This window comes from Lynx rufus, unplaced genomic scaffold (genome assembly GCF_022079265.1).
Source record: "Lynx rufus isolate CCGP_SWC_20201006 ecotype Redwood Valley unplaced genomic scaffold, mLynRuf1.p SCAF_1, whole genome shotgun sequence".
Taxonomy (NCBI): domain Eukaryota; kingdom Metazoa; phylum Chordata; class Mammalia; order Carnivora; family Felidae; genus Lynx; species Lynx rufus.
In genome coordinates, this window is record NW_025814823.1 from 21,638,073 (window position 1) to 21,663,562 (window position 25,490).

General features: G+C 35.9%; 1 protein-coding gene across 1 annotated transcript in view; it reads left to right on the forward strand.

Annotated features, from left to right (window-relative positions):
* KPNA3 (karyopherin subunit alpha 3) overlaps positions 1-25,490 on the forward strand; it is a 98,443-nt gene that overhangs the window by 35,228 nt on the left and 37,725 nt on the right. The window contains exon 2 of the mRNA XM_047079352.1: positions 14,591-14,635. Within this exon, the coding sequence (XP_046935308.1) occupies positions 14,591-14,635 (45 nt within the window). The remainder of the gene's footprint in view (positions 1-14,590; positions 14,636-25,490) is intronic.

A 25,490-nucleotide genomic window follows, 5' to 3' on the forward strand; every position in this document is an offset into this window, starting at 1 on the left:
TTAATCTGTAGGCTCCTACTGTATTTCCCAAACCACTCCTCCCTCTTTTTTGACTTGTTACCTGTTGCTAGAGAAATGGAGTTATTCTGTATTTGGCTGGTTGCATCCCAGTAGTGTGTAGTGTCTTTCTGTTCTCTGTGTTTCCTGTAAATTGGTTGTTAGATATAGAGATTTAATATGGCTTTTTGTTTGTTCATTTGCTAAGACTGATTTATAGATAGTATCATATACTTAAAAAAAACATTTTATTGAGATACAATTCACATGCATATTTATGTGTTGTACAGTTCACTCATTTAAAGTGTACTCAGTGGTTTTTAGCGTATTCATAGTCGCACAACTATAACCACAGTCAATTTTATCTATTTATTTATAAAGTTTTTTTTTTTTTTTAATTTTTAAGTAATCTCTACACCCAGCACGGGGCTCGAACTCACAACCCAGAGATCTAGAGTCACACCCTCCACTGACTGAACCAGCCAGGCACACCATCCACACTTAATTTTAGAATATTTTCGGGAACCCTGGGTGGCTTAGTCGGTTATGCATCTGACTGACTTCCCCTCAGGTCATGATGTCGTAGTGTGGGAGTTCGAGCCCTACATCAGTCTCTCTGTTGTCAGCACAGAGCCCACTTTGGGTCCTCTGTCTCCTTTTCTTCTTCTGTCTGCCCCGCCCCCACTCTCTTTCTCTCAAAAATAAACATTGTAGAAAAAAGAATATTTTCATCACCACAAAAATAAATGTTAGGCCCTTTAGTAGTCACTTCCCATTTCTGTATCCTCCCCAAACAACCCCCTTCCCCAGATGTAAGCAACAATGAATCTGCTTTCTGTCTCCACAGATGTGCCTATTCAAGACATTCATATAAGTCGAACCATATAATACATGTCCGTGGTCTTTTGTGACTGGCTTCTTTCACTTAGCATGATGTTTTCAAGTTACGTTGAAATGTTATTGGTACATGTCAGTATTTCCTTCCTTTTTATTGCTGAATGGTATTCCATTGTATGGATATACCACATTGTATTTATCCATTCATCGGTTGAACGTTTAGGTTGTTTACACTTTTTGACTATTGTGGATACGTTGCATCGAACATTCGTGTACAAGTTTTTCTGCAGACATATGTTTTCATATCTCTTGGGTATTTACCTAGGAGTAGAATTGCTGGATCAAATGGTAGTATGATGTTTAACCTTTTGAGGAGCTGACAAACTTTTCCAGAGTGGCTATGACGTTTTACAGTCTCTCCAGCAGTGTGTGAGGGTTCCAATTTTTGTGCACCCTCACCAGTACTTATTTGTCCTTTTAAAATTTTATCCAACCTAGTGAGTGTTTCACTGTAGTTTTTCATTTTTAGAGAGCAAGCGAACATGTGAGCAAGGGAGTGAGGGAAGAGGGAGAGAGAGAGAATCTTAAGCAGGTTCCATGCTCAGCGCGGAGCCCGAAGCAGGGCTCGATCTTACAACCCTGAAATTAGGACCTGAGCCAAAATCAAGAGTGGGATGCTCAACCAACTGAGCCACCCAAGCACCCCTTCATTGTAGTTTTGATTTGCATTTCCTTGATGGATAATTATGTTGAGCATCTTTTCATGTGCTTATTATTAACCATTTGTTCATCATTTTTGGAGAACTGTATTCAGATGCTTTGCCCATTTTTAAAATTTTATTGTCTTATTGAATTGAAAGGGTCAATAAAAATCCCTTATCAGATAATATGATTTTTACAAATCCTTTTTCCCAGGAGATGGCTCTTTGGTTTCTTGGGTATTATATATTTCTATTAGATAATACATAATGTCATGTTACCTCTTGTTATGATATTAGCAAGCTTGATAATCATTGCCTGGATCCATTAATGTATTAACTCTTGTAAAGTGGTAGTATTTGAATTCTATTATTCCTTCTTTATTAGAATTTGGGTTTGAGGTTAATGTTCTTTCGGCACATGAAGATATCATTTTACTGCCTGTGGTTTCCATTGCTTTTCAGAAGCCAGCTTTGTCTTATATTCCTTGAAACATGGATACCCAGTTGGTGGCAGTCTAAAGGAGTATCAGCACAATAACCTTTAGGCTTTGTTTTGGTTTTGCTTTTTGGGCTTTTTGTTTGATTGTTTTTGTTCCAGAGCTATAGTTTTCTAGTTTTCTAGCTCTATCACCTCTTGAGAAGGCAATTTTGTATCCTTATACAGTCTCCTACCTCCTTCTCCTCAAGTAAAATATACATTTGTTTCAGTTGGTATGCATAGAAAAACAGTTTGTAGCCCAGGGAACAATACATAAATATCCATATTATAGAGGATTAAAAAAAAACAGGTTTATTGAGGCATTGTTTATATATCATCAATTCACTTGTTAGTGTAAAGTTTGATAAAAAATTTTTACAGTTGTGCAACCATCTCCTCAATCCAGTTGTAAAACACTTCCATCACTGCAAATCCTGCCCTTTTCTGAAATCATTGATGTGGAAATGCTTGGGTTCAAAGCAAATGGTCAAGGAAGAATTTTTGAGACATCTTCAGTGCAAAAAGGTGGTTTTATTAAAGCATAGAGACAAGACCCATGGGCAGAAAGAGCTGCACTGGGGTTGTGAGGGGTGACTGATTATATACTTTCAAGTTGGGAGGGGGGTTGACATAGCGTTAAGTTTCTAAGGAATTTGGAAGCAAGGTTTCCAGGACCTTGAAGGGGCTAGCTATTGTTAGAAAAAGGTCATTTATTACTGTTCAGTAAAAACTCAGGAATGAGACCCTTCAGATATGTATTAGTGGGCCATGTACTTGGAGGATGATTGCTAATGCATATTCGGGAGTAGAGGAAGTTTCCAAAGGAATTTTTACATGTTAAAGTAGACTTGCAGGATCCTGGAGCTGGGGATAATGTTAAGCTAAGATTGTCTTTTGCCCCTTAGTAAAGTATTAACACTGAGGCAGTTGAGTTCCTAGAGGAATGTCACTTTGCCTATTTCAAAGACTTGTCATTGGGCTGTAAGTAGCAAGGAAATTTGATTTTTTTCTTTTGCTTTTGTTTCTCACATCAATTATTTATTTACTATTATAGATTCTTAACCTGGGGTTGACTTAGGTTCTTTTTTTTTTTTTACTTAAGATTTTATTTTTAAGTAATCTCCACAACTCAATATGGGACTCGAACTCACAACCCCAAGATCAAGAGCTACATGCTCCACTAAATGAGGTAGCCAGGCACCCCAACATAGACTTTTCATGGCCCTAGAACCACTTGAAATTGCATGTCAACAATACAACACAGGGCCTGTGTTTTGACAAAGCAAAATTTTTTAGTAAAGTGACAATTATGCAAATACAGTCAAAACCAAAACCATTGAGTGTTTTTTATTAAAGTGATTCTGAAATTGTTCCTATGACTGAGAAGCTTTATGAAGAAAAAATATGGGATATGCTGTTTAAAAAATAAAAATTAAAAACTGTGTACTTTATAATTTCATTATAAAATTACAGACCTGTAAAATGTAACCATTTCTATAAGGGCTCACCTGTAGCAGATAAAATCAATAGAGAATTTTTTTTTTTAGTCAGTTTTCAGTCTGTTGTGTTTTAAAGATAGTCTGTTTTTCTCTGGCTGTTTTCAGGATTTCTTTGTTTTTCTTTTTTTTTTTTTTTTTTTTTCTGTTTTGAGGATTTCTTTACTTTCTATTTTTTCCTTTTGTGTCCTGCAGTTCTACTGTGATTTCTTTTTATTTTTCTGCTTACAGTTTGTTTGGCTTCTTAAATGCGTGGTTTGATGTTTTTCATCAATTCTGGAAGGTTCTCAACCAGTATCGCTTCAGATACTGCTTCTGCACAATGCCTCTTATCTTTGTGGAACCCAAATAAACGTTGTTTTGTAACTTCATACTATATTCTCTATGTTGCTTACGCTTTTCTTCTGTAATTATAAAATTTGTGCGTCTTACATTTCATAATTGATCATTTTTTTTGGCTTGCCTTACAGCTCACTGTATCTGTGTTAAACTGTATCAAATCTACTCTAAAACCCATTTGTTGATATCTTAATTTTGGTTATCATACTGTATTTCAACAATTATTATTCATATCTCAAACTTCTGTATTTTTTTTTCAAATCTGCTCATTTCTGATAATTTCTTCTTGCTTGCTGATAATTTTCATTGCATTTTTCCTTTCCTTGAATATTTGTTGAAGTTATTTTATATTTCATACATTAATTCTAGTATTCTAATTCCAAGGAAGGTGGGCCTTTGTTTTTAACTGTTGTCATTGACTCTAGTTCTGACTCTCTTTAAAGTGATTTATTTCCTTATATATTTGATGGTGTTTACTTAATCCTGAGAACCTGATGGAACTGCTTTTCAACAGAGAAGGTTTGCATCTGTTGATAAACAGTTCATTTTGGCCATCTTGAGCGTTCTGGCTAAATAAATTTAGTTTTCTAACCCTGCATCAGAGTCTGCACTTAGTTTCAGTTCCTAGTGTGAAATAGATTATTAGCCTCATACTTTGCCTTTCACACATTTACCTTTGATGACTTGACTTCCCCCATAGGTTTAACTTCACTGACTCCTCTATCCCCTTACTTACGTGAGTTACTTACAGGAGTCTAACAATGCATTAAAAAAGTATTTTTTTCTGCTATAGCTGGGGTCCGGTTTAATGAAACAGATGACCTCTCAAAAGCACGGGGTGTTCCAGAAGTGACATATTTTTTTTTTAAGTTTATTTATTTATTGTGAGAAAAACAGACAGTGCTAGTGGGGGAGGGGCAGGGAGCGGGGGAGGCACAGAATTCCAAGCTGGCTCCATAGTGTCAGTGTGGAGCCCAACCTGGGGCTCAAACTCACAAAACGGTGAGATCATGACCTGAGCCGAAACCAAGAGTTGGATGCTTAACCAACTGAGCCACCCAGGCACCCTGACGTATTTTGTTACTAAGAAAGATGTATGCTATTTAAAATAAAAACAGTTACCACATTTCTCTCATTTCGCCCTGTCTCCCTGTCTCTCTCTCTCTCTCTCTCTCTCTCTCTCTCTCTCTCTCTCTCTGTCTCACACACACCTGACCCTAACAGTAACGCCTTTAAAAGTATCAGAGTATCCAGTCAGTGTTTAAATTTCCAATTATCTCAAATGTTACATGTTTTCGAACAGTTTGGATTAGCATCCAGATAAAGGTCTGTAACCTTACTGTGATTAAGTTTGAAGTCTTTTTTTAATTTCACTGTCTTTTTTTTTTTTTTTTTGCCTCTTACGGTGTCATTTAACATGTTTATCTGTCCTCTGTATTTCCTAAAATTAATAGTTGAATCTGAAGTCTGAATAAGGGTCAGGTTATTTTAGGCAGAGGGGACAAGAGTACATACTATGTGATGGTTTTCTCTTCCATCAGGACTGCGCTTAGTGTCTGATGTCTCTCTCTGTAATGCTGACAGCCACTGAGGAACATTGCCTAAATTTATTATTTACTAGGAGTTGTAAATGGTGATACTCTAATTCTGTCCTTTCTTCTTCATTAGTTGGAATAATATTTTCAACAGAAGCTTCCCCTCACTTAGGTTACCCCCATGATAAAATTTGTTTAGGTAAAGGCAAAACGAGTTCTTGATTCTTTCCATTTATCAGTTTTTAGAACAATGAGGTGGCTCATTAGCACCTTCCAGTGATGACCAATTAGTTTTTCTTTCATATTCTGAATTCATGAATTGAATCATGTGTATGTTTCTGTTCATTATAGTTATTATTTTTATTAGTACTTTCATTGGCCATCTTTGACCCATTGGAGCCCCTTCAAGGTGGCTCCTGAGTGTTTTTGACAGATTTAGGAATTTTAAGTGGACACACCTAGGAATGTTTTAAAAAAGATGTATTCTGCATATATTGGTATTTCCAACTCAAGTAGGTAGAGTTTTACTGAGCCTCATCTATCATATAACTTTGACTCCTTTGTCCCAGGTTGAAGTTCCTTTGATACCTGGGATGATAGAATTAGAATATCACATTATTACTCATTTCCTTTATTCCAGATACATACACAACAGGGTAAGAATAATCTCAAGACGATAACCAGTAGTAGAATTGCTGAAAAAAGTGTAGAGTTTTCTTTGTGCTTACCTCGTCTTTAGGGTTGACTGGGCATATACAAATTACTATCTTGAAAAGTTATGTGAGATAGTGTAACTGTGTCGCCATGTGGATACATATTTAGGTTCATTAATTTTTTTAATCTTTTATTTTTAGGAATTGCTTTTCTTTAAGTTTAATTTTCTCATACATGTGTGTGATGCATTTTCATATGCTTGTGAAGACAAAGAGTAGCCTCATTTCCTTGAGCTCTTTACCCTATTTCCTCCCTATTCCCATTTATTTTTGTGTAAAATACTTATATGGGATCTGTTTTATTTACAATTTTTTAGTTTACTTTTTGGAATTTTGGAAAGTTTGTATATTTGTTACAGTGGTTAGCATCATTTAGCTCCCCCCCCCCTTTTAAGTTACAGTTATCTGTTGATTCCCTGTTATGTGCATTGACATTGGTTGTGACCTCTTTCCCTTTTCCTCAGCATCTGATGTCAAGTGTGTCCTTTTTAAAAAAGTTTTTAAAAATTGGCCATTATTGTGCAATAGTTGTAGCTTCACATGCAATTGTAAAACATAATACAGAGAAATACCTATGTACCCTGTACCCAGTTTCCCCCAGTGATAACATCTTGTAACATTATAGTAAAATGTTGATATTTATACAGTGAAAATATAAAACATTTCTATCACAAGGCTCTCTCTTGTTGCCAATTAGTAGCCATTCTCCCTCCTTCCCATCCCTGCCCCCCACCCTTAATCCCTGGCAACCACTAATCTCCTTTTCTGTAATTTTGTTACTTCAAGAATGTTATATAAATTGAATCATATGGTATGTAACCTTTTGGGATTAGCTTTTTTTTTCTCTTAGCATAATTCCCTGGAGATTCGTTCCTGTTGTTTGTCTCAATAGTTCATTTCTTTTTACTGTCTGGTAATACTACATGATATGTAGTGTGGTTAAACTATATAACCAAAACTCCATATAAACTATATGAAGGATACCTGGGGTGTTTCCAGGTTTGGGTTTTTTATGAATAAGGCTGTTGTAAATATTTATTTACAGATTTTTTGTGAACATAAGTTTTCATTTCTCTGGGAGAAATATCTAGAAGTGCAGTTGCTGTGTACTGTGGTATCTTCATGTTTAGTTTTTTAAGAAACTGTTTTCCTAATAGCTGTACCATTTTACGATTACACTAGCAATGTATGAGTTTTTCCACATACTCACTAACATTTGGTGTTGTCACAGTTGTTTATTTTAGCTATTCTGATAGATGTATAGTAATATCTCATTGTGGTTTTATTTGCATTCCCCTAATGGCAAATGACATTGAACATCTTTTCTTGTGCTTCTTGGCCATCTGTATATCCTCTTTGATAAAATGTCTCTTCATTTCTTTTGCCCATTTTCTAATTTAATTGATTGTCTAATTAGCTTTGAGAATTCTCTATATATTCTAGATATTAGCCCTTTATTAGATATGTTGTTTGCATTTTTTTTTCCCCAGTCTATAGCTTTTTATCCCCTTGACATGGGGGCTTTCTCAGAGCAACATGTTTTAATTTTGATGAGGTCCAATTTACCAGTTATTTCTTTATGCATCATGCTTTTAAGGTCAAGTTTAAGAACTCTTTGCCTTGCTCTAGATCCCAGAGATTTTTTTTCTAACAGCTTTATAGTTTTACACTTAAATGTGATCTCATTTTATATTAATTTTTGTGTAGTATATGTGACTTAAGTTGAGATTCATACATTTTGTCTAGCAGTGTCTACCTGTTCCAGCACCATTTGTTGAAAAGTCTGTCTTTCCTTTACTGAATTACTTTTACCCTTTGTCAAAAATCAGTTTGAGCATATTTGTATAGGTCTATTTTGTTTTTGTTTTTAATCCTGTTCCATTGATCCACCAGTATCACACAGTGTTTACTAGAGCTGTGTAATCTTGAAATTGGATAGACTGGTCCCTTCCACTTTCTTCTTTTTAAAAATTGTTTGGAGCGCCCGGGTGGTTCAGTTGGATGAGCATCCGACTTCAGCTCACGTCATGATCTCATGGTTGACAAGTTTGAGCCCCGTGTCAGGCTGTGTGCTGACAGCTCAGAGCCTGGAGCCTGCTTTGGATTCTGTATCTCTCTCTCTCTCTCTCTCTCTCTCTCTCTCTCTCTCTCTCTCAATCTCTCTCCCCCCCTGCCCCTCCCCCACTCATGCTCTGTCTCTCTTCGTCTCAAAAATAAAATAAACACTAAAAAAATTTAAAAATTGTTTTAGCTCTTCATATTACTTTGCCTTTCTATATAAATTTTAGAACACTGTTTTCTGTATCTACAAAGAATGTTGCTGAGATTTTGAGCGGAATTGGGTTAAATCTGTATGTTATTGTGGGGAGAATTGACGTGTTTACCAAGTTGAGTCTACTAATCCATGAATACAGTATGTCTCTCTATTGTTTTAGATCTTTGAATTCCTTCATCAGTGTTGTGTAGCTTTCCACATGTATGTCCTATACACGTATCGTTAGGTTTATACTTAAGTATTTTTTGAGAGATTATAAAGGATACTGGGTGTATTTTTAATTTTGGTGCCCATGTGTTCATTCCTAGTATGTAGACATACAATTGATTTTTGTGTTTTTATGTTGTATTCTGTGACCTTATTGAACTGATTTATTAGATCTACCTTATAAATCGCTAGATTTTTTTGGTCTAATGCCCAGAGGCATTTTTTCTTTCTTTTCTTTCTTTCTTTCTTTCTTTTTCTTTCTTTCTTTCTTTCTCTTTCTTTCTTTCTTTCTTTCTTTCTTTCTTCTTTTTCTTTTTCTTTTTTGGAAATCCATTTGTTTTTGTAATATATCTTAGTATTGGTTTTTCTCAGTTGATTTCCCAGGCATTGGTGTACTCTTTCAATATTTAATTTCAAGACTTCTAGTTGCTGGACTTTTTTCTCTTTATAGTTTTTTTTTTTAATGTTTATTTTTTGAGACAGAGAGCATGAGCAGAAGAGGGGCAGAGAGAGAGGGAGACACAGAATTCAAAGTAAGCTCTGAGCTGTCAGCACAGAGCCCGACACAGGGCTTGAATCCACGGACCCTGAGATTATGACCTGAGCTGATGTCGGATGCTTAACTGACTGAGCCATCCAGGCGTCCCTTTAATTATAGTTTTTAATATTTGCTGTATTTCATTGCTTTGGTTTTCTTCTTTGAAGACTCCTTATGTGTATTTAGGATCTTTGCTTAACTTTATTGTCACTTTCATTCTAATAATTTTCACCTTCATTTCTGTTTTTTTTTTTTTTTTAAGATTTTATTTTTAAGCAATCTCTACACCCGATGTGGGGATCGAAATTTCAACCTCAAGATCAAGAGTCACATGCTCTACCAACTGAGCCAGCCACACACCCCTCACCTTCATTTCTTTTTGATTTAAAAATTTATTTGCACATTCTTTGTCTCTTAAGCATTATCTATTGTGTATTGAATCTCATGATTATTCTTGGTTAGGTTTCCTTTCCGAAATAATTTATTTCTTTTACTTCAAATTGTTTCCTGATTTCTAAGTTTTTCTAATTCTGAGTTTTTCTAATTCTGATACAAAATGTTATTTCACATTATCTTGGATATAATTTTTATGTTTCATAGGTATGGCTTTTTGGTAGCAAGCTTTTAGTGTCAACATTCTGCTCCTTATTTTCCCATTTCTTACAACATGGGATTTGACCCCAATCCTTTTCTGTTGTTCATTTTATAATAGGCTTTCCTGAACTTTTTGGAGCAAGGGGTTGGTCAGGATAGTTTGTCTCCTTTTCCGCCCTATCTATACCCCTTCCTCTGTTGATTTTTATGAAATGATAAGAAGTATTTGGCTTCCTGTGTTCTGAGATCTGTTTCATTAACCCACTTATATCTGGACCCTCCTTTTCTTTGCTTCATTGTGCCTGTGTTGCTCACTTGGCATTCTGCTCCCAGAAATTCTTTTCAGTTTAGGGCTTCGCCCAAGAAGGGGGATTTCAGTCCTTAGTTTTTGAATCTAGAGCCTTACTTTTCCTACTTTATAGTATTGGTATATACAAAAGATCTTTTCCATTTGTAGCTATTCTCAAATTGCCTTTCTAGACTCTAGTGATTTGTGATTTGGGGTTTTTCTGGCTTCAAGTCCTTCATTTACCCTATTATATTACTTCTATCCTTCTGTTTCCTTCTATATATATGCTGATACCATGTGAGTCCTATAGTTGGCGATGTAACCAGATCCTGCTTGTATTTGAGAATTCAAGGGGATACCCTGTCACCCAATTTTGTAGATTTTGTCCTTGGGATTTTGGTTTGGCTGTCCTGGTAACATTTTTCCCTTTTTTGTGTGAGGTGGGAGATGGCAGGTGATTAAAAACTTCATTGAGAAGTTTTATTCAAGAGAAGGACAACACAAGTACACTAGCTATTGTGGTGAACCAGGTGAGATGATAGTGGCTTAGTCTAGGATAATGGCAGTGGAGCTAGAAGGTTTGAATCCTATTTTGGTGACTTGTTGGATAACAAAGAGTGAGAGACTGCGTAGACATGGATGATCTCCCAAGATAGGGGTTCTTACAACTGTTTGGATGATGGTACTTTTTCCTAATATTGGGAATATTCATGGAAGAGTAATTTTTTAGGGGGAAGGTATTTTTTTGAGAGGTGAGGAGTAAAGGGACAAGAGGGACCAACTATTACGATATTTGTAAGCATCCTGGATGTGAGGCCTTGCAACAATCTATCCTCTACCCCCAAACACACATACAGACTTATTTAATTTCTTCAGGGAGCTTTTTCCTGATTCTCTGATATGTCTCCTTCTGATAAAGAACTTTGTTTACTTTCCTATCTTAACATTTAACACATTTGTATTACTGCTTATTAATCCTATGTTTTTCACTAGACCAACTGTTCACAAACTTTTTCTTAAAAGGACAGACAGATGGTAAATATTGAAGGTTTTGGGAGCCAAGAGACAAAAAAAAAAGATATTATGGGGCACCTGGGTGGCTCAGTTGGTCAAGCGTCTGACCTTGGCTCAGGTCATGATCTCAGGGTCCGTGGGCTTGAGCCCCGTGTTGGGGTCTGTGCTGACAGCTCAGAGCCTGGAGTCTGCTTTGGATTCTGTGTCTCCCTCTCTCTGCCCCTGCTCATACTCTGTCTCTCGCTCTCTCTCAAAAGTAAATAAACATTACAAAAAATTTAAAAATAAAAAAATAAGGATATTATGTGGATACTTAGTATCATTTATGATATAACCACTTAAAAGTATAAAACCATTCCTGTCGGGCCCTACAAAAAAACAGACAGCAATCAGATTTGGGCCATAGGCTGTAGTTTGCTGACCACTGTACTAGGCTGTAAATTCTATACTTGTCCTAGTTGCAGGCATATTGCCTGGTGCGTTTTAGATGAATTCAGTAAATTTTTGTTGAGTGAGTGAATATTATTCTTACAGATTGGAGCTCAGGCAAGAGGGTTGAGCTAAAGATAGATATTTTGAGAGTGGTCATCAAACAGAAATTGAAGACATGAGAAGAATGAAAGAAAGAGGCCCAAAGTGGAGCCTCTTCTGTAATTCAGAGAACGGAACAAGTCATGACTAACTCAATGGTACTTTCATCGTGTACATAGTAGTCAGTACCTGTGGCTAACTGACCTAAGCCATTTGGCTATTTTACATACATATGGTTCTTTTGGATGAGTAGGAGGCCTTTAACTATTAGAGATAGGTGAGATAATATATGTATTTTCCTTAAAAATTTTACTACCAGTGTGTTACGTTATAATAAAACAAGCTTTAGAATTCTGCCACTTACACAAACACGTATTAGCAAGCAGTTACCACCTTGCAGTAAAACTTCATCTGTAAGCATACACCATAAAGAACTGATTAGGGTTAGGTGACAAAATCCTCCTAGAAGGTGTGGGATATAGGATCAAAGGGATTCAAAAACCTCTCTGAAGACAGACTGCAGGGCTTTCCAGATTCTTAAACTGCAAACAAGTAAGAATCAAGGCACCTGCACAACATTCCTAACCAGTTTGTATATCTTGAACAATTCCATTTTGGCAATAAAAAGCTATTTCCAATATCTCTTTTATACTAATTAACAAACCACTCCCTAAATTCAGATGTTGGTATTCGAAGCACTTATTAACTGGGAGCTAACTTCTGATATGGGTGCTTTAAATGCTAGCTAACCCAATGTGAAGTGTGGATTCTTAATTTAGGGAACTTCGGAAGTTGACTCACTACTCCTATGGATCCTGAAGTATTTTGATGTGAATTACAATATAGCATTAACTTGATCATATTTTTTAAGGGATATGTTGCCTGGATCTTTTTTGTTGTATTCCTATCATAACAGTTCATAAACAAGTGTAGTTGTTATTGCAATTAAAATATTTTTTTCTAATAAAATAAGATAAAAACAGGGAGGCAAACCATAGACATTCTTAATTATAAACAACAAACCAAGGGTTGCTGGAGAGGAGGTAGGTAGGGGGAAGTAGGCTAATTGGGTGATGGGCATTAAGGCGGGCACTTGTGATAAGCACTAGGTGTTATATGTAAGTGATGAATCACTAAATTGTACTCCTGAAACCAATTAAAAAAAAAAGATATTTTTTTCTTCTCCGTTCCAGTAACAGTTGAATTAGATATTCATGTAGGCAAATAAATTTTAACAGCAGTATAGTTCTAATCTTCAGTGAATCAAGACAATTTAGAGTTATCAAATTAATATTAGTATTTGAAGATTGCTCAACATTTATTACCATTCTTTATGATAAATATATGAAGCAGTCTGTGTATTAAGCAGTCTCTATATTAATACTATTAAAGTCAAAACACAGAAACATAGTATAGAATTAGATTCAAGGCTGTCTTTCTACTGTTGAACCCTAATAGTGATAATAATTTTATCAGTGCATCATTTCATTACATTAAATGAATGCTACTAATTTGAATTTTGTTTGGCAGTTTTGTTTACATTGAATATATATCTATATTTAAGCATAAGTTTAGATTAATATTTTGGTATATTTAGCAAACTTTATAATTTGCTTTTCATGGGGTTTCTCCCCAAAGGAGAGTTTATCACTGCAATTTAAGAAAACTTGACAGTGATACCATACAAAAGAATTATCAAATAAAATAGTAGCATACTGAGTCTGGCAATATATTATAATAATATACCATGACCATGTAACCTTTATGTAGCCTTTATTCCAAAACTAAGGATTTTACATACTTACATATGTAATAAAATAATTCATTGTATTAGCATATCAAGGGAGAGAGGGGATATCTAATCATTTCAGTCATTCCTGATAAGACATGGCTGATGGAGCCTCTCAGTAAACTTCGAAGGATACTTCTTTGGGGGCACCTGGGTGGCTCAATCCGTTCTGATTCTTGATTTTGTCTCAGGTCATGACCTCATGGTTCTGAGATTGAGCCCCATGTCAGCATGGAGCCTGCTTGGGATTCTCTCTCCCTTTTTCTCTGCCCTTCTCCTGTCTGTGTGCTCTCTCTCTCAAAACAAATAAACATTAAAAAAAAAAAAAAGGATACTTGTTTGCCTTTTGATACAAAATATCTATCCCAAATTTATTTTCCTTTTCATGTGGTTTTAAGGCCATGACAATGAGTTCTTTACTTTTTTAAAACATGAATCATTTGAGATAGATTTAATTGGTTGTAAACAACAAAAACCAACTCTGGCTGATTTAAGGAAAAACAATTTTTTGGAAACATATGGGTAGTTCATAGAATGAGTAGCAACACCTGAGAACTGGGAATAGAACCTACTCTTTTTTTTTTTCCTTTCCACTTTGCTCAGGGTTCAGAGTTATGAGGGAGAGAGTTCTGCTGGCATGGTTTTGGTCTCATGCCCTATTCAAAACGAGGACAGAGTGAGATACTTTAATAGGCAGTTCCATCAGGGCAGTCTACAGCAGAGGATATATAATTCCACAGAGAAACCTGGGTGCAGTTAGGAAAGGGGAATGGATTCTAGGCAGCCAAGCCCCACCTCATGTTCCCCCCAAAATTAACCAACAGATATCCAGTAAAATAGACAGGAGTTTTGGCTTTTTAACCTCCTATATTTCATTCAAAGTCTAAAACTGACCAATCCTCAACCCTTAAAGAGCAATTACTTCTAAAAATTTTTTTAAATATTAAATGCCTAAGACCGGGGTGCCTGGGTGGCGCAGTCGGTTAAGCGTCTGACTTCAGCCAGGTCACGATCTCGTGGTCCGTGGGTTCGAGCCCCGCGTCGGGCTCTGGGCTGATGGCTCGGAGCCTGGAGCCTGTTTCCGATTCTGTGTCTCCCTCTCTCTCTGCCTCTCCCCCGTTCATGCTCTGTCTCTCTCTGTCCCAAAAATAAATAAACGTTGAAAAAAAAAATTTAAAAAAAATGCCTAAGACCTTAACGTATCTACTAGCAGTGTCAATATGTAGGTACTTAAATATTCTTTATTTTTCTTTTTAGACAATGCGAAGACACCGAAATGAAGTGACAGTTGAACTGCGAAAGGTAAGAAAGTAACAGAAACAGAAAGTAAATAGGAGATTTTTCTGATTTTTAAAATTCTGTATGACTTGAATAATGAAAATACTGTGCAAATTAGTGATCAACCCTAAACCACACAGCATATACATCATTAAATAGTTTATAATGGTATATATTGAAAGCTTTCATTTATTGAGGTGCTATGTACTGTGTGAAGTACTTTAATGCCAGCATTGAAGTTGTCACATCTGATGAAATTAGATACTCTTGTGGGTTTTTCCTTAATATCCTCTTTTTTTTAGGCTATGTGCCAGACAGGATTCCTCCACCTTCTTCGTGTAAAAGTTATATATACTTGTTCAAGATTCTTTAGAAAAATAAAAGTAGAATAACCTTATATCTTACCAATTAAATGCAACTGCTGTTAAACTTTATTGTATTTTCATCTATTTTTTTTGGAGGACTTTAGAGTTACCTTTATGATACTGTGTTTTCATGCAAGCACATTTTATTTGAAGCAAATATGTCAGTTGCCAATCAAGAAAATACACATAATTGGGCACCTAGGTAGGTTAGTTGGTTAAGCATCCAACTCTTCGTTTTGGCTCAGGTTCATGAGTATGAGCCCCGCATTGGACACTGTGCTGACAATGAGGAGCCTGCTTGGGATTCTCTGTCTGTCTGTCTGTCTGTCTCTCTTTCTCTCTCTCTCTCTCTCTGCCCCTGCCCCACTTGTGCCGTCTCTGTCTCGAAATAAATAAATAAAATAAAAACTTAAAAAAAAATACACATAACTAGTTCTCTATATTATGTGTACATTTAAAAATATATATTTTGGAACTTATATTCAAATCTTTGTGTTTGTTTTAGGTTAGATCCTTTTCTTCACTCCTGAAATTCCTAAATTAAAATTATCATCTTAAAATTTTTCAGTTTTAAAGAGAAGGAAAGTCTTGATTCTGAGAGTAACACTCTCCCAGTCACTAAAACTAAATAGACCTGTGCATTTATGTACTTAATATGTATTTATTTAATACCCATTTTGGGTCATGAATTTTTACCCAGCATCAATGGTTTATGCTCACAAATAGTATATAGTTACTGAAATTCATTCTCCTGCAACCGCTCCCCCCAATCTTTATTACAATTGAAAAATGCTTGGTAAATCCAGTGTTATTTCAACTCCTTAACCTCTTCAAAGATACTTACCAATTAACAACAGTGATTTGGCAATTATATTTTCAAGTTTTTTCACATCCTTGGTTCATTTGGACCAGAGAAGTCAACTAGCTAAATAAAGAGTGAGGTAGGCTCCTTGCCAATCTGAACACTTTGTACCTAGCTTCTTTTTTTTTTTTTTTTCTTTTCTTTTAAACTTTTTATTAGCATATAACATACATAGAAAAAAGTCAGGGGCGCCCGGGTGGCTCAGTTGGTTGAGCGTCCGACTTCAGCTCAGGTCATGATCTCACAGTTCGTGAGTTTGAGCCCCACATCGGGCTCTGTGCTGACAGCTCACAGCCTGGAGACTGCTTTAGATTCTGTGTCTCCCTCTCTCTCTGCCCCATCCCCACTCATACTCTGTCTCTCTCTGTCTTAAAAATAAATAAAACATTAAAAAAATTTTTTTTTAATAAAAAAAAAGTCAACACATCTTAAGCTTGATGAGTTTTCGCAAAGTGAACTGTTATACAGTTATCTGTATAATAAGCTTCTGGATCAAGAAAGAACATTACTTGTATTCCAGGGCTCCTTCCAAGTTACTCCTTTTCCCCAAGGGTAACCATTATCCTGATATTTAATATTATAGATTATTTTGCATAGTTTGAACTTTATGTAAATAGAACAGTAAGTGTCCTTTTGTGTCTGGTTTTTCATTCATCATGTGAAGATCATTGTTCTTAATAGAGACAGTAGGAATGGTAGGAATAAAACATCTGTTAACATTATACCAGCTATCCCCAGATGTGGGCCTTTACTTTCCCTTAAATTTTCATGCTTGGAATACAACTCAAAACTTTTATATTGGTCCTGGTATTATTCAGAATCCTCCTCTTGTTTTAAGCTTTTTAGCCCTTCAAATATGCTTATTAATTTAAGCTACTCACTTGTCTTAATATTTGGTTGTTTGTTCCTTCTTCTATAGTTGTACTGTCTTCTGTATTTAATTTATAGAATTAAAATTTCTTGCTTGTCACAGTACATCTTTTTTAATATCCACTTTGTTTGCCTTAGAGTCCTCTTATTCTTTTTATTCCTAAAAAAGAATTATTCCTTTCCGGTTACTAGAATTAGTTCCTAGAAATTCTTATAGAAGGACCAAAAATGAAATTAATTAAGGAAATCTCAAGAAATTTCCTTACTTCACATTTCAGAATTCCCTGAGTAAGCCCCAGAATGTGAACAGTTCCTGAAACAAAGCCTAAACTTCAAACAAAGCTTAATTGATTTTGATACCATTCTGTAGAGGTATGGAGAGCCCTTCAAGAGAAGATTCCTTTATTCTTTATGGTCAGAGTGTCTGTCTACTTCTAGCCTTGCTATCTCTATAGCTCCATTAAGGAGAAAATCACAGCATTGTCGTTAATGACATTGAGATTCTTGTTAATACAAGAAAACTAGTTTCCAGAGTTTCATAGATGAGCTCTATTTTTATTAGATTGTAATCCTCTTAAGTGAAGGTAATAACCACACTCCCCCACTGCTAGTACTCCCAAATCTCTCTCCCAGCCCATCCCTAAATGCCTAGTCAAATTCTGGACCAATAGTTCATACTCATTAAATGCTAATTTTCAAGAATGAAATTGATTATGATATCTTAAAATTTTCTGTGTATTTAAATAATTTATTGAATTTTCAAGAAAAAATACTATAGCTACAGAGCAGTGCTACTCAAAAGTCCTAATCTGACAAGTTAGGGAGCTTATGTCAAAATACTAAACAAGGGACTGACTGCTTCCTTTTCCAAAAAAATCCTTCTGTGTAAATAAATAAATAATGTAAATAAACAATGTGTATAGTTTGACAATCGATTTCTGGCAAAATCTCCATATTTTGGGGCAGACCTGTAACATAGAGTTTGAGAAAATCCTAGCCAGTCCAAGGACTGTACTTTGTTTTTTGGTTTTTTTTTTTATGTTTATTTATTCTTGAGACAGAGACAGAGCGTGAACAGGGGAGGGGCAGAGAGAGAGGGAGACACAGAATCCGAAGCAGGCTCCAGGCTCTGAGCTGCCAGCACAGAGCCCGATGCAGGGATTGAACCCACGAACTGTGAGATCATGACCTGAGCTGAAGTCGGATGCTTAACTGACTGAGCCACCCAGGTGCCCCTAAGGACTATACTTTGAATAACATTGATACTGCTCTGTCAGATTAAAGATGAATTCTAGTTATTAATATGTAGTGTTTTACTGGCCTCAAATTTTTTTCTCTGAACTTTTTTGCCTTTACCTCCTTGATATTTTACTTTCCTATTTAATTAGGTACTTATGCATCAACACTTACACAGAGGTCTGTACTTCTGTTTTAGATCATGTTGTGAACAGAGTCACATAGGAATTAAATAACTTGCCTAAAATCACACAGCTGATAAATGGGAAAGCTCTTAACCATTATGCTGTAATGCCTCTCAATATAAATGTTTGTTCAGTGAATAATGCCTCATGAGTTGAAAATCCATCCAAAGCCTATCACTGGCATTTTTAACTTTGGCAAATTATATTAAACTTTATATAATCTTCTCTTGGTGACTTATCAGTTAGATATCCCATAGGATTTTATTGTCATTAGATCTGGGGGTGGGGCACATTAAGTTCTTAACATAATGAAAACCACCACCAAAATGCCATACTTTCACTAATCAGATACAGTACAATTGTTTTGTTTGACCTTTTAGTAAAATATCTTTTTTAAAAAAATCCTAAGTTCCCTATATTAACAAGATAATAAAGAAAATTTATATTATCATGTCAGTTGATACAGAAAAAGCATTTGACAAAATCCAACACTCATTCTTGATAAAACTCTTGATACATTGCAGATAGAACTTGCTCAACTTTTTTTTAATTTTATTTTTTATTTTTAAAAGAGAGCACAAGCTGGGGAAGGGCAGAGAGAGAGGGAGACACAGAATCTGAAGCAGGCTCCAGGCTTCAGGCTGTCGGCAAAGAGCCCAACGTGGAGTTCGAACTCGTGAACCATGAGATCATGACCTGAGCCAAAGTTGGATGCTTAACCGACTGAGCCACCCAGGTGCCCCTAGAACTTGATCAACTTGATAAAGAACATCTGCAAAAAAACCTACAGCTAACATCATACTTAATGGTGAAAAGACTGAATGGTTTCCCCCTAAGATCTGAGAACAAGGCAGGATGCCTATTCTTACTGCTCTTATTTAATATAGAATCTGCAAAAAAGCTCCTAGAATTAATAATTGAGTTCAGCAAAGTCACAGAAACAAGATTAACATGTAAAAGTCTATCACTTATATATGCTAACAATGAACATGCAGAAACCAAAATTAAAAGCACAATACCATTTATAGCCACTCTGAAGAAAATAAAATACTTTGTTATCCATTAACAAAACATGTATAGGATATGTATGGTGAATATTATAAAATGCTGATGGAAGAAATCAAGTAAGACTTAAGTAAATGGAGAGATGTATACTGTGGTCATGAACTGGAAAATTCATCATAGTAAAGATGCCTATTCTCTGATCTATTGGTTTAATGGAGTTTTTATCAAAATCCCACCAAAGTCTTTTTGTAGACCAGACCAGCTTATTCGGAAATGTATATGGAAAGGCACAGACTCTACAAACCTAAAACAATCCTGACAAAGAATAACATAGAAGCAATTGCTCTACCCAATATTAAGGCTCTTGGACACATTTATCAATGGAACAGAAGATAAAACCCAGAAACAAATCCACACAAATACACTCAAGTTACTTTTAGCAGGTGCGAAACCAATTCAATGGAGGAAGAATATCGTTTTTAGCAAATGGTACTAGAACAGTTGGAAATTCATGAGCAAAAATAAATAAATAAATAACCTCAACCTAATTGTCACACCTATACAAAAACACAAAATGGATCCTAGATTTAAATGTAAAACATAAAACTATAAATGGAGGGAAATTTTCAGGATCCAGAGCCAGGCGAAGAGTTTTTATAGTTGACCACAAAAGCATAATCCATAAAAAGAAAGTTGGAGCTTAACAAATTAAAAAATTGTATTCTGTGAAAACCCATGTGAAGAAGATGAAAATAAAAACTAGAGGCAAGAAGAAAACCACACATCCAATACAGGACTAGTATCTAGCATATATAATGAACTCTTAAATGTTAATATTAAAAAAAATCAAAAAAATTGGGGCGCCTGGGTGGCGCAGTCGATTGGGCGTCCGACTTCAGCCAGGTCACGATCTCACGGTCCGTGAGTTCGAGCCCCGCGTCAGGCTCTGGGCTGATGGCTCAGAGCCTGGAGCCTGTTTCCGATTCTGTGTCTCCCTCTCTCTCTGCCCCTCCCCCGTTCATGTTCTGTCTCTCTCTGTCCCAAAAATAAATAAACATTGAAAAAAAATTAAAAAAAAAATCAAAAAACAAAAAAGAGTCTAATTAGAAAATGGGCAAAGTTATGGAAGAGATATTTCAGTGAAGGATATATACAGATGGTACTTATGATGATGATTATTAATACATGATTAGCCATCAGAGAACTATGGATTAAAACCAACTAAGCAGGGGCGCCTGGGTGGCGCAGTCGGTTAAGCGTCCGACTTCAGCCAGGTCACGATCTCGCGGTCTGTGAGTTCGAGCCCCGCGTCAGGCTCTGGGCTGATGGCTCAGAGCCTGGAGCCTGTTTCCGATTCTGTGTCTCCTTCTCTCTCTGCCCCTCCCCCGTTCATGCTCTGTCTCTCTCTGTCCCAAAAAATAAATAAACGTTGAAAAAAAAAAAAAAAAACCCAACTAAGCAAGCATCTATCAGAATGGCTAAAATAAACAATAATGACAACATGAAAAGCTAGTGAAGATGCAGATAAATTGGTTAAATCATATGTTGCTGATGAGAATGTGGAATGGTATAATCACTCTGGAAAACATGTAGCTGCTATATAACCACCAGTTATACTCCTACTCATTTATTCCAGAGATATGAAAACTGGTATTCATACAAAACCTGTACATGAAAACAGCTTTATTTTGGAATAGCCATAACCTGGGACCAACCCAGATGTCTTTAAAGGGTAATTGGTTAAACTTTAGCATGTCTTTGCCATGAAATGCCATTCCGCAATTAAAAGGAACAAGCTGTTAATAGATGCAACAACTTATACAAATATTTAGGGAATTATGCTGGGCAAAAGAAAGCCCATCACAAAAAGGTCATATACTGTGTGATTCCGTTTATATAACATTTTTGAAGTGACAATATTTTAGGAATGAAGGGCAGATTAGTGGTTGCCAAGGGTTAGATACAGGGAGAGGGAGGTTGTTTGCTTATAAAAAGGCAACAGGAGGGCATCTTCTGTTTTTGGAACTGTTCAGTATTTTGACTAAAATCATGGATATATGAACCTGTGTAGGTGATAAAATTGTATAGATTTAATACACTTAAAACATTCATACAGTGAATACAAGTAAGACAGGAAATCTGAATAAGATCAAGGGATTATATCAGTGTCAATGTCTTGGTTGTGATATTATACTATAGTTCTGCAAAATGTTAATTAAGAGAACCTGAGCTAGAGATTTCTGCATTGTTTCGTATAACTGCATTCAAATTTACAATTATCTCAATCAAAACTTAATGAAATGCTGTTACTGGTTTTAATACTGAATTAGTTTTTTTCTTTTTTCTTTTAATTCCAGTTAGTTAACATATAGTGAACTTTCAGGTGTATGTACACCTTTCTGTTGTAAAACCGTACAACTTTCAGGTGTACAATATAGTGGTTCAACACTTCCATACAACTGAATGCTCATCACAAGTGCAGTCCTTAATCCCCATCACCTGTTTAACCCCTCCACCTCTCCACCTTCCCTCTGGTACCCATCAGTTTGTTCTCTATAATTAAGAGTCTGTTTCTTGGTTTGTCTCTCTGTCTCCTTTTTTTCTTCTTGCTCATTTGTTTTATAAATGAAACCATATGAGGGAAATCATATGGTATTTGTCTTTCTCTGAATTATTTCGCTTAGCATAATACTCTCTGGCTCCATCCATGTCATTGTAAATGGGAAGACTTCATTCTTTTTAGGCCTGAATAATATATACATATACTGTATCTTCTTTATGCATTCATCAATCAATGGACATTTGGGCTGTTTCCATATCTTGGCTATTGTAAAGAACGCTGTGATAAACGTTGAGTTCCACATGCCCCTTGGAATTAGTGTTTTTGTATTCTTTAGGTAAATACCCACTAGCGTGATTGCTGGATTATAGGGTAGATCTATTTTTAGTTTCTTGAGGAAACTCCATACTGTTTTCCAGAGTGGCTATACCAGTTCTCATTCCCATTGATAGTGCACAAGGGTTCCTTTTTCTCCACCTCCTTACTAACACTTGTTCTTTTTGTGTTTTTGATTTTAGCCATTCCAACAGGGTGAGGTGATATGTCATTGAAGTTTTGATTTGCATTTCCCTGATGATAAATGATGACAAGCACCTTTTCGTGTGTCTGTTGACCATAGTTATGTCTTTGGAGAAATGTCTGTTTATGTCTTCTGCCCATTTAAAAAAAATTTTTTTTTCTTAATGTTTATTTATTTTTGACAGAGAGGAGAGAGAGAGAGACAGAGCATGAGTGGGGGGAGGGGCAGAGAGAAGGAGACCCAGAATTCGAAGTAGGCTCTAGGCTCTGAGCTGTCAGCACAGAGCCCGACACGGGGCTTGAACTCACAGAGTGCGAGATCATGACCTGAGCTGAAGTTGGACGCTCAACCTACTGAGCCACCCAGGCACCCCTGCCCATTTTTTAATTGGATTATTTATCTTGGGGGTATTGAGTTTTGTAAATTCTTTGTATATTTTGAATATGTCATTTACAAATATCTTCTCCCATTCTGTATGTAGGTTGCCTTTTAGTCTTGATTGTTTTCTTCACTATGTAGAAGCTTTTATTTTGATGTAGTCCCAATAGGTTTATTTTTGCTTTTGTTTCCCTTGCCTCAGGAGACATATCTAGAAAAAAGCTTTTATAACTGATGTCAAAGAGGTTATTGCCTGTGTTCTCTTCTAGGATTCTTATGGTTTCAGTTCTCATATTTAGGTCTTTAACCCATTTTGAATTTATTTTTGTGTTTGGTGAAGAAAGTGATCCAGTTTCTTTTGCATGTTACTGTCCAAGTTTCCCAGCGCCATTTGTTGAAGAGACTGTCCTTTTCCCATTGGATATTCTTTCCTGCCTTGTCAAAGATTAATTGACCATATAGTTGTGGGTTTATTACTGGGTTTTCTATTCTCTTCTGTTGACCTATATGTCTATTTTTGTGCCAGTACCATAATGTCTTGATGACTACAGCATTGTAATACAACTTGAAGTCTGGAATTGTGATGCCTCCAGCTTTGCTTTTCTTTTTCAAGATTATTTTGACTATTTGGGGTCTTTTGTGGTTCCATACAAATTTTAGAATTGTTCTAGTTGTGTGAAAAATGCTATTGGTATTTTGTTGGGTTTTTTTTATGTTTATTTATTTTTGAGAGAAACAGAGCACTAGCAGGTGAGGGGGGAGAGAGAGAGAGAGAGAGGGAGAGAGAGAGAAAGAAAAAGAATCCGAAGCAGGCTCCAGGCTCTGAACTGTCAGCACGGAGCCTGACGCGGGGCTCGAACTCACAAACTCTGAGATCGTGACCTGAGCCGAAGTCGGACACTCAACCGACTGAGCCACCCAGGTGCCCCGCCTTCAGTTTTCAGTGTACCAGTGTTTCACTTCTTTCGTTAGGTGTGTTCCTCGGTATCTTGTTATTTTGGGTGCAGCTATAACTGAGAGTTTTTTCTTAATTTCTCTTTCTGCTGCTTCATTGTTCGTATATAGAAATGCAACAGATTTCTGTATGTTGATTATGTATCCTGCCACTTTACTGAGTCATTTGCCAGTTTTCACAGTTTTTTGGTAGAATCTTTCAGATTTTCCATACAGAGTATCATTCATCTGCAAAGAGTGAGAGTTTTACTTCTTCCTCACCAGTTTGGATGCCTTGTATTTCTTTTTGTTGTCTGATTGCTGTGCCTAGGACTTGCAGCACTATGTTGAATGAAAGTGGGTAGAGTGGACACATCCCTGTCTTGTTCCTGACCTTAGAGGAAAAGCTCTCAGTTTTTTCCTATTAAGGATAATGTTGTAGGTTTTTCATAAATGGACTTTATTATGTTCCCTCTAAACCTACTTTGTTGAGGTTTTTTTGTCATGAATGGATGTTGTACTTTCGTCAAATGCTTTTCCAATGTCTGTTGAAATGATCATATGTAAAACTTTGAATTAATAAATGAGAATCCAAAAGAAAGCAGCAGTTGTTTGATAAGATTAGCTAAGTGATCCTTCAGGAAAAATAATTTGTTATGTTGTCAGATTTTTACCTGATTGATGAACCAGTAGTGTTTTGGTTTAAAAGAAATTAATCAGAGTATAATACACTGAGCAGAGTGGCCAAAATGTAAATATAACATATAAAACTTGTGGGTGACTATCCTTATGTCTGCACAGCAGTAGTATCATTTCATAAATGTTAATGTTGAAGAGAAGGCCTTATCTTGTGAGCATTTTTTCCTACTTCTTTAGAACCCTTTAGATAAAAAATAAATAAATAAATAAAGCAAGTAGTAAAATATATCTAAGAAACAGCTCTGTAACCAGCCACAACCTGGGTTCAAATCTTATCTGATATTTCCTAGGTATATAATTTAATTTATCCAGGTTCTCTGTATCTTCATTTACTGCTCTGTGAAATAAAAGTAATTTTATTTTTAATTTTACAGGAACTAAAGCTAGATAAGAATTTAACACAATGAATGTATTGCTCGACAAAACAAATTTAATTCTGTTGCATTCAAAGTGGGGCTGATAGATATTTTTTTCATAACGTGTTTAAGAAGTGATTGCTGGGGATGTCTCAGTCAGTTAAGTGTCTGACTTCGCTTCAGGTCATGATCCAGCAGTTTGAGTTTGAATCCTGCATTGGGCTCTGTACTGACAGTGTGGAGCTTGCTTGGGATTCTCTCTCTCTCTCTCTCTCTCTCTCTCTCTCTCTGAAAATAAACTTTAAAAAAAAAAAAGTGATTGCTTATTCCACAGATTTAGGTATAGAATTTAGATATAGAATGTACTTTTTCAAGATGAAGAGAGAAATTTGGGAGTGAAAAAGAACTTTATATAGACATCAATGTATAGAATTTGTTAACTCAGAAAATACTAGGTGAGTCTTAAGAAATTGCCCATAAGTAACCTTTTTAACATACAAAGTGGCCATTCCCTGTAGTTCAACCCTAATAGTCAGAAAACAGAAAGTCTAAATAGGTTAAATATATAGTTGGGTAATAGATTAATAATAGGTTTTTAAAGGAACTTTAAAAATGGATCATGTGTTTGTGTGTGTGTGTGAGAGAGAGAGAGATTGAACATAAAGTAGGTGTTGAAACTAGGGTCGTTCCCATATCTTTTGAGCTCCCCTCCCACTTGATGAAAGAGATGCCTTTTATGGATGCTGAATTTATTGTAGTACAATGTCTTAGAGGGTAAAAATTTCTAGATTGTCAAGTAAAGGGACAGTTTAAGTTACTGGTTTGATGAAGCTCCCTTTAATGCTTAATTAAATCACCAGAAACCTGCCCAGGGATTATGTTTTCTTGGCTTATACATAGTTTTTATTAA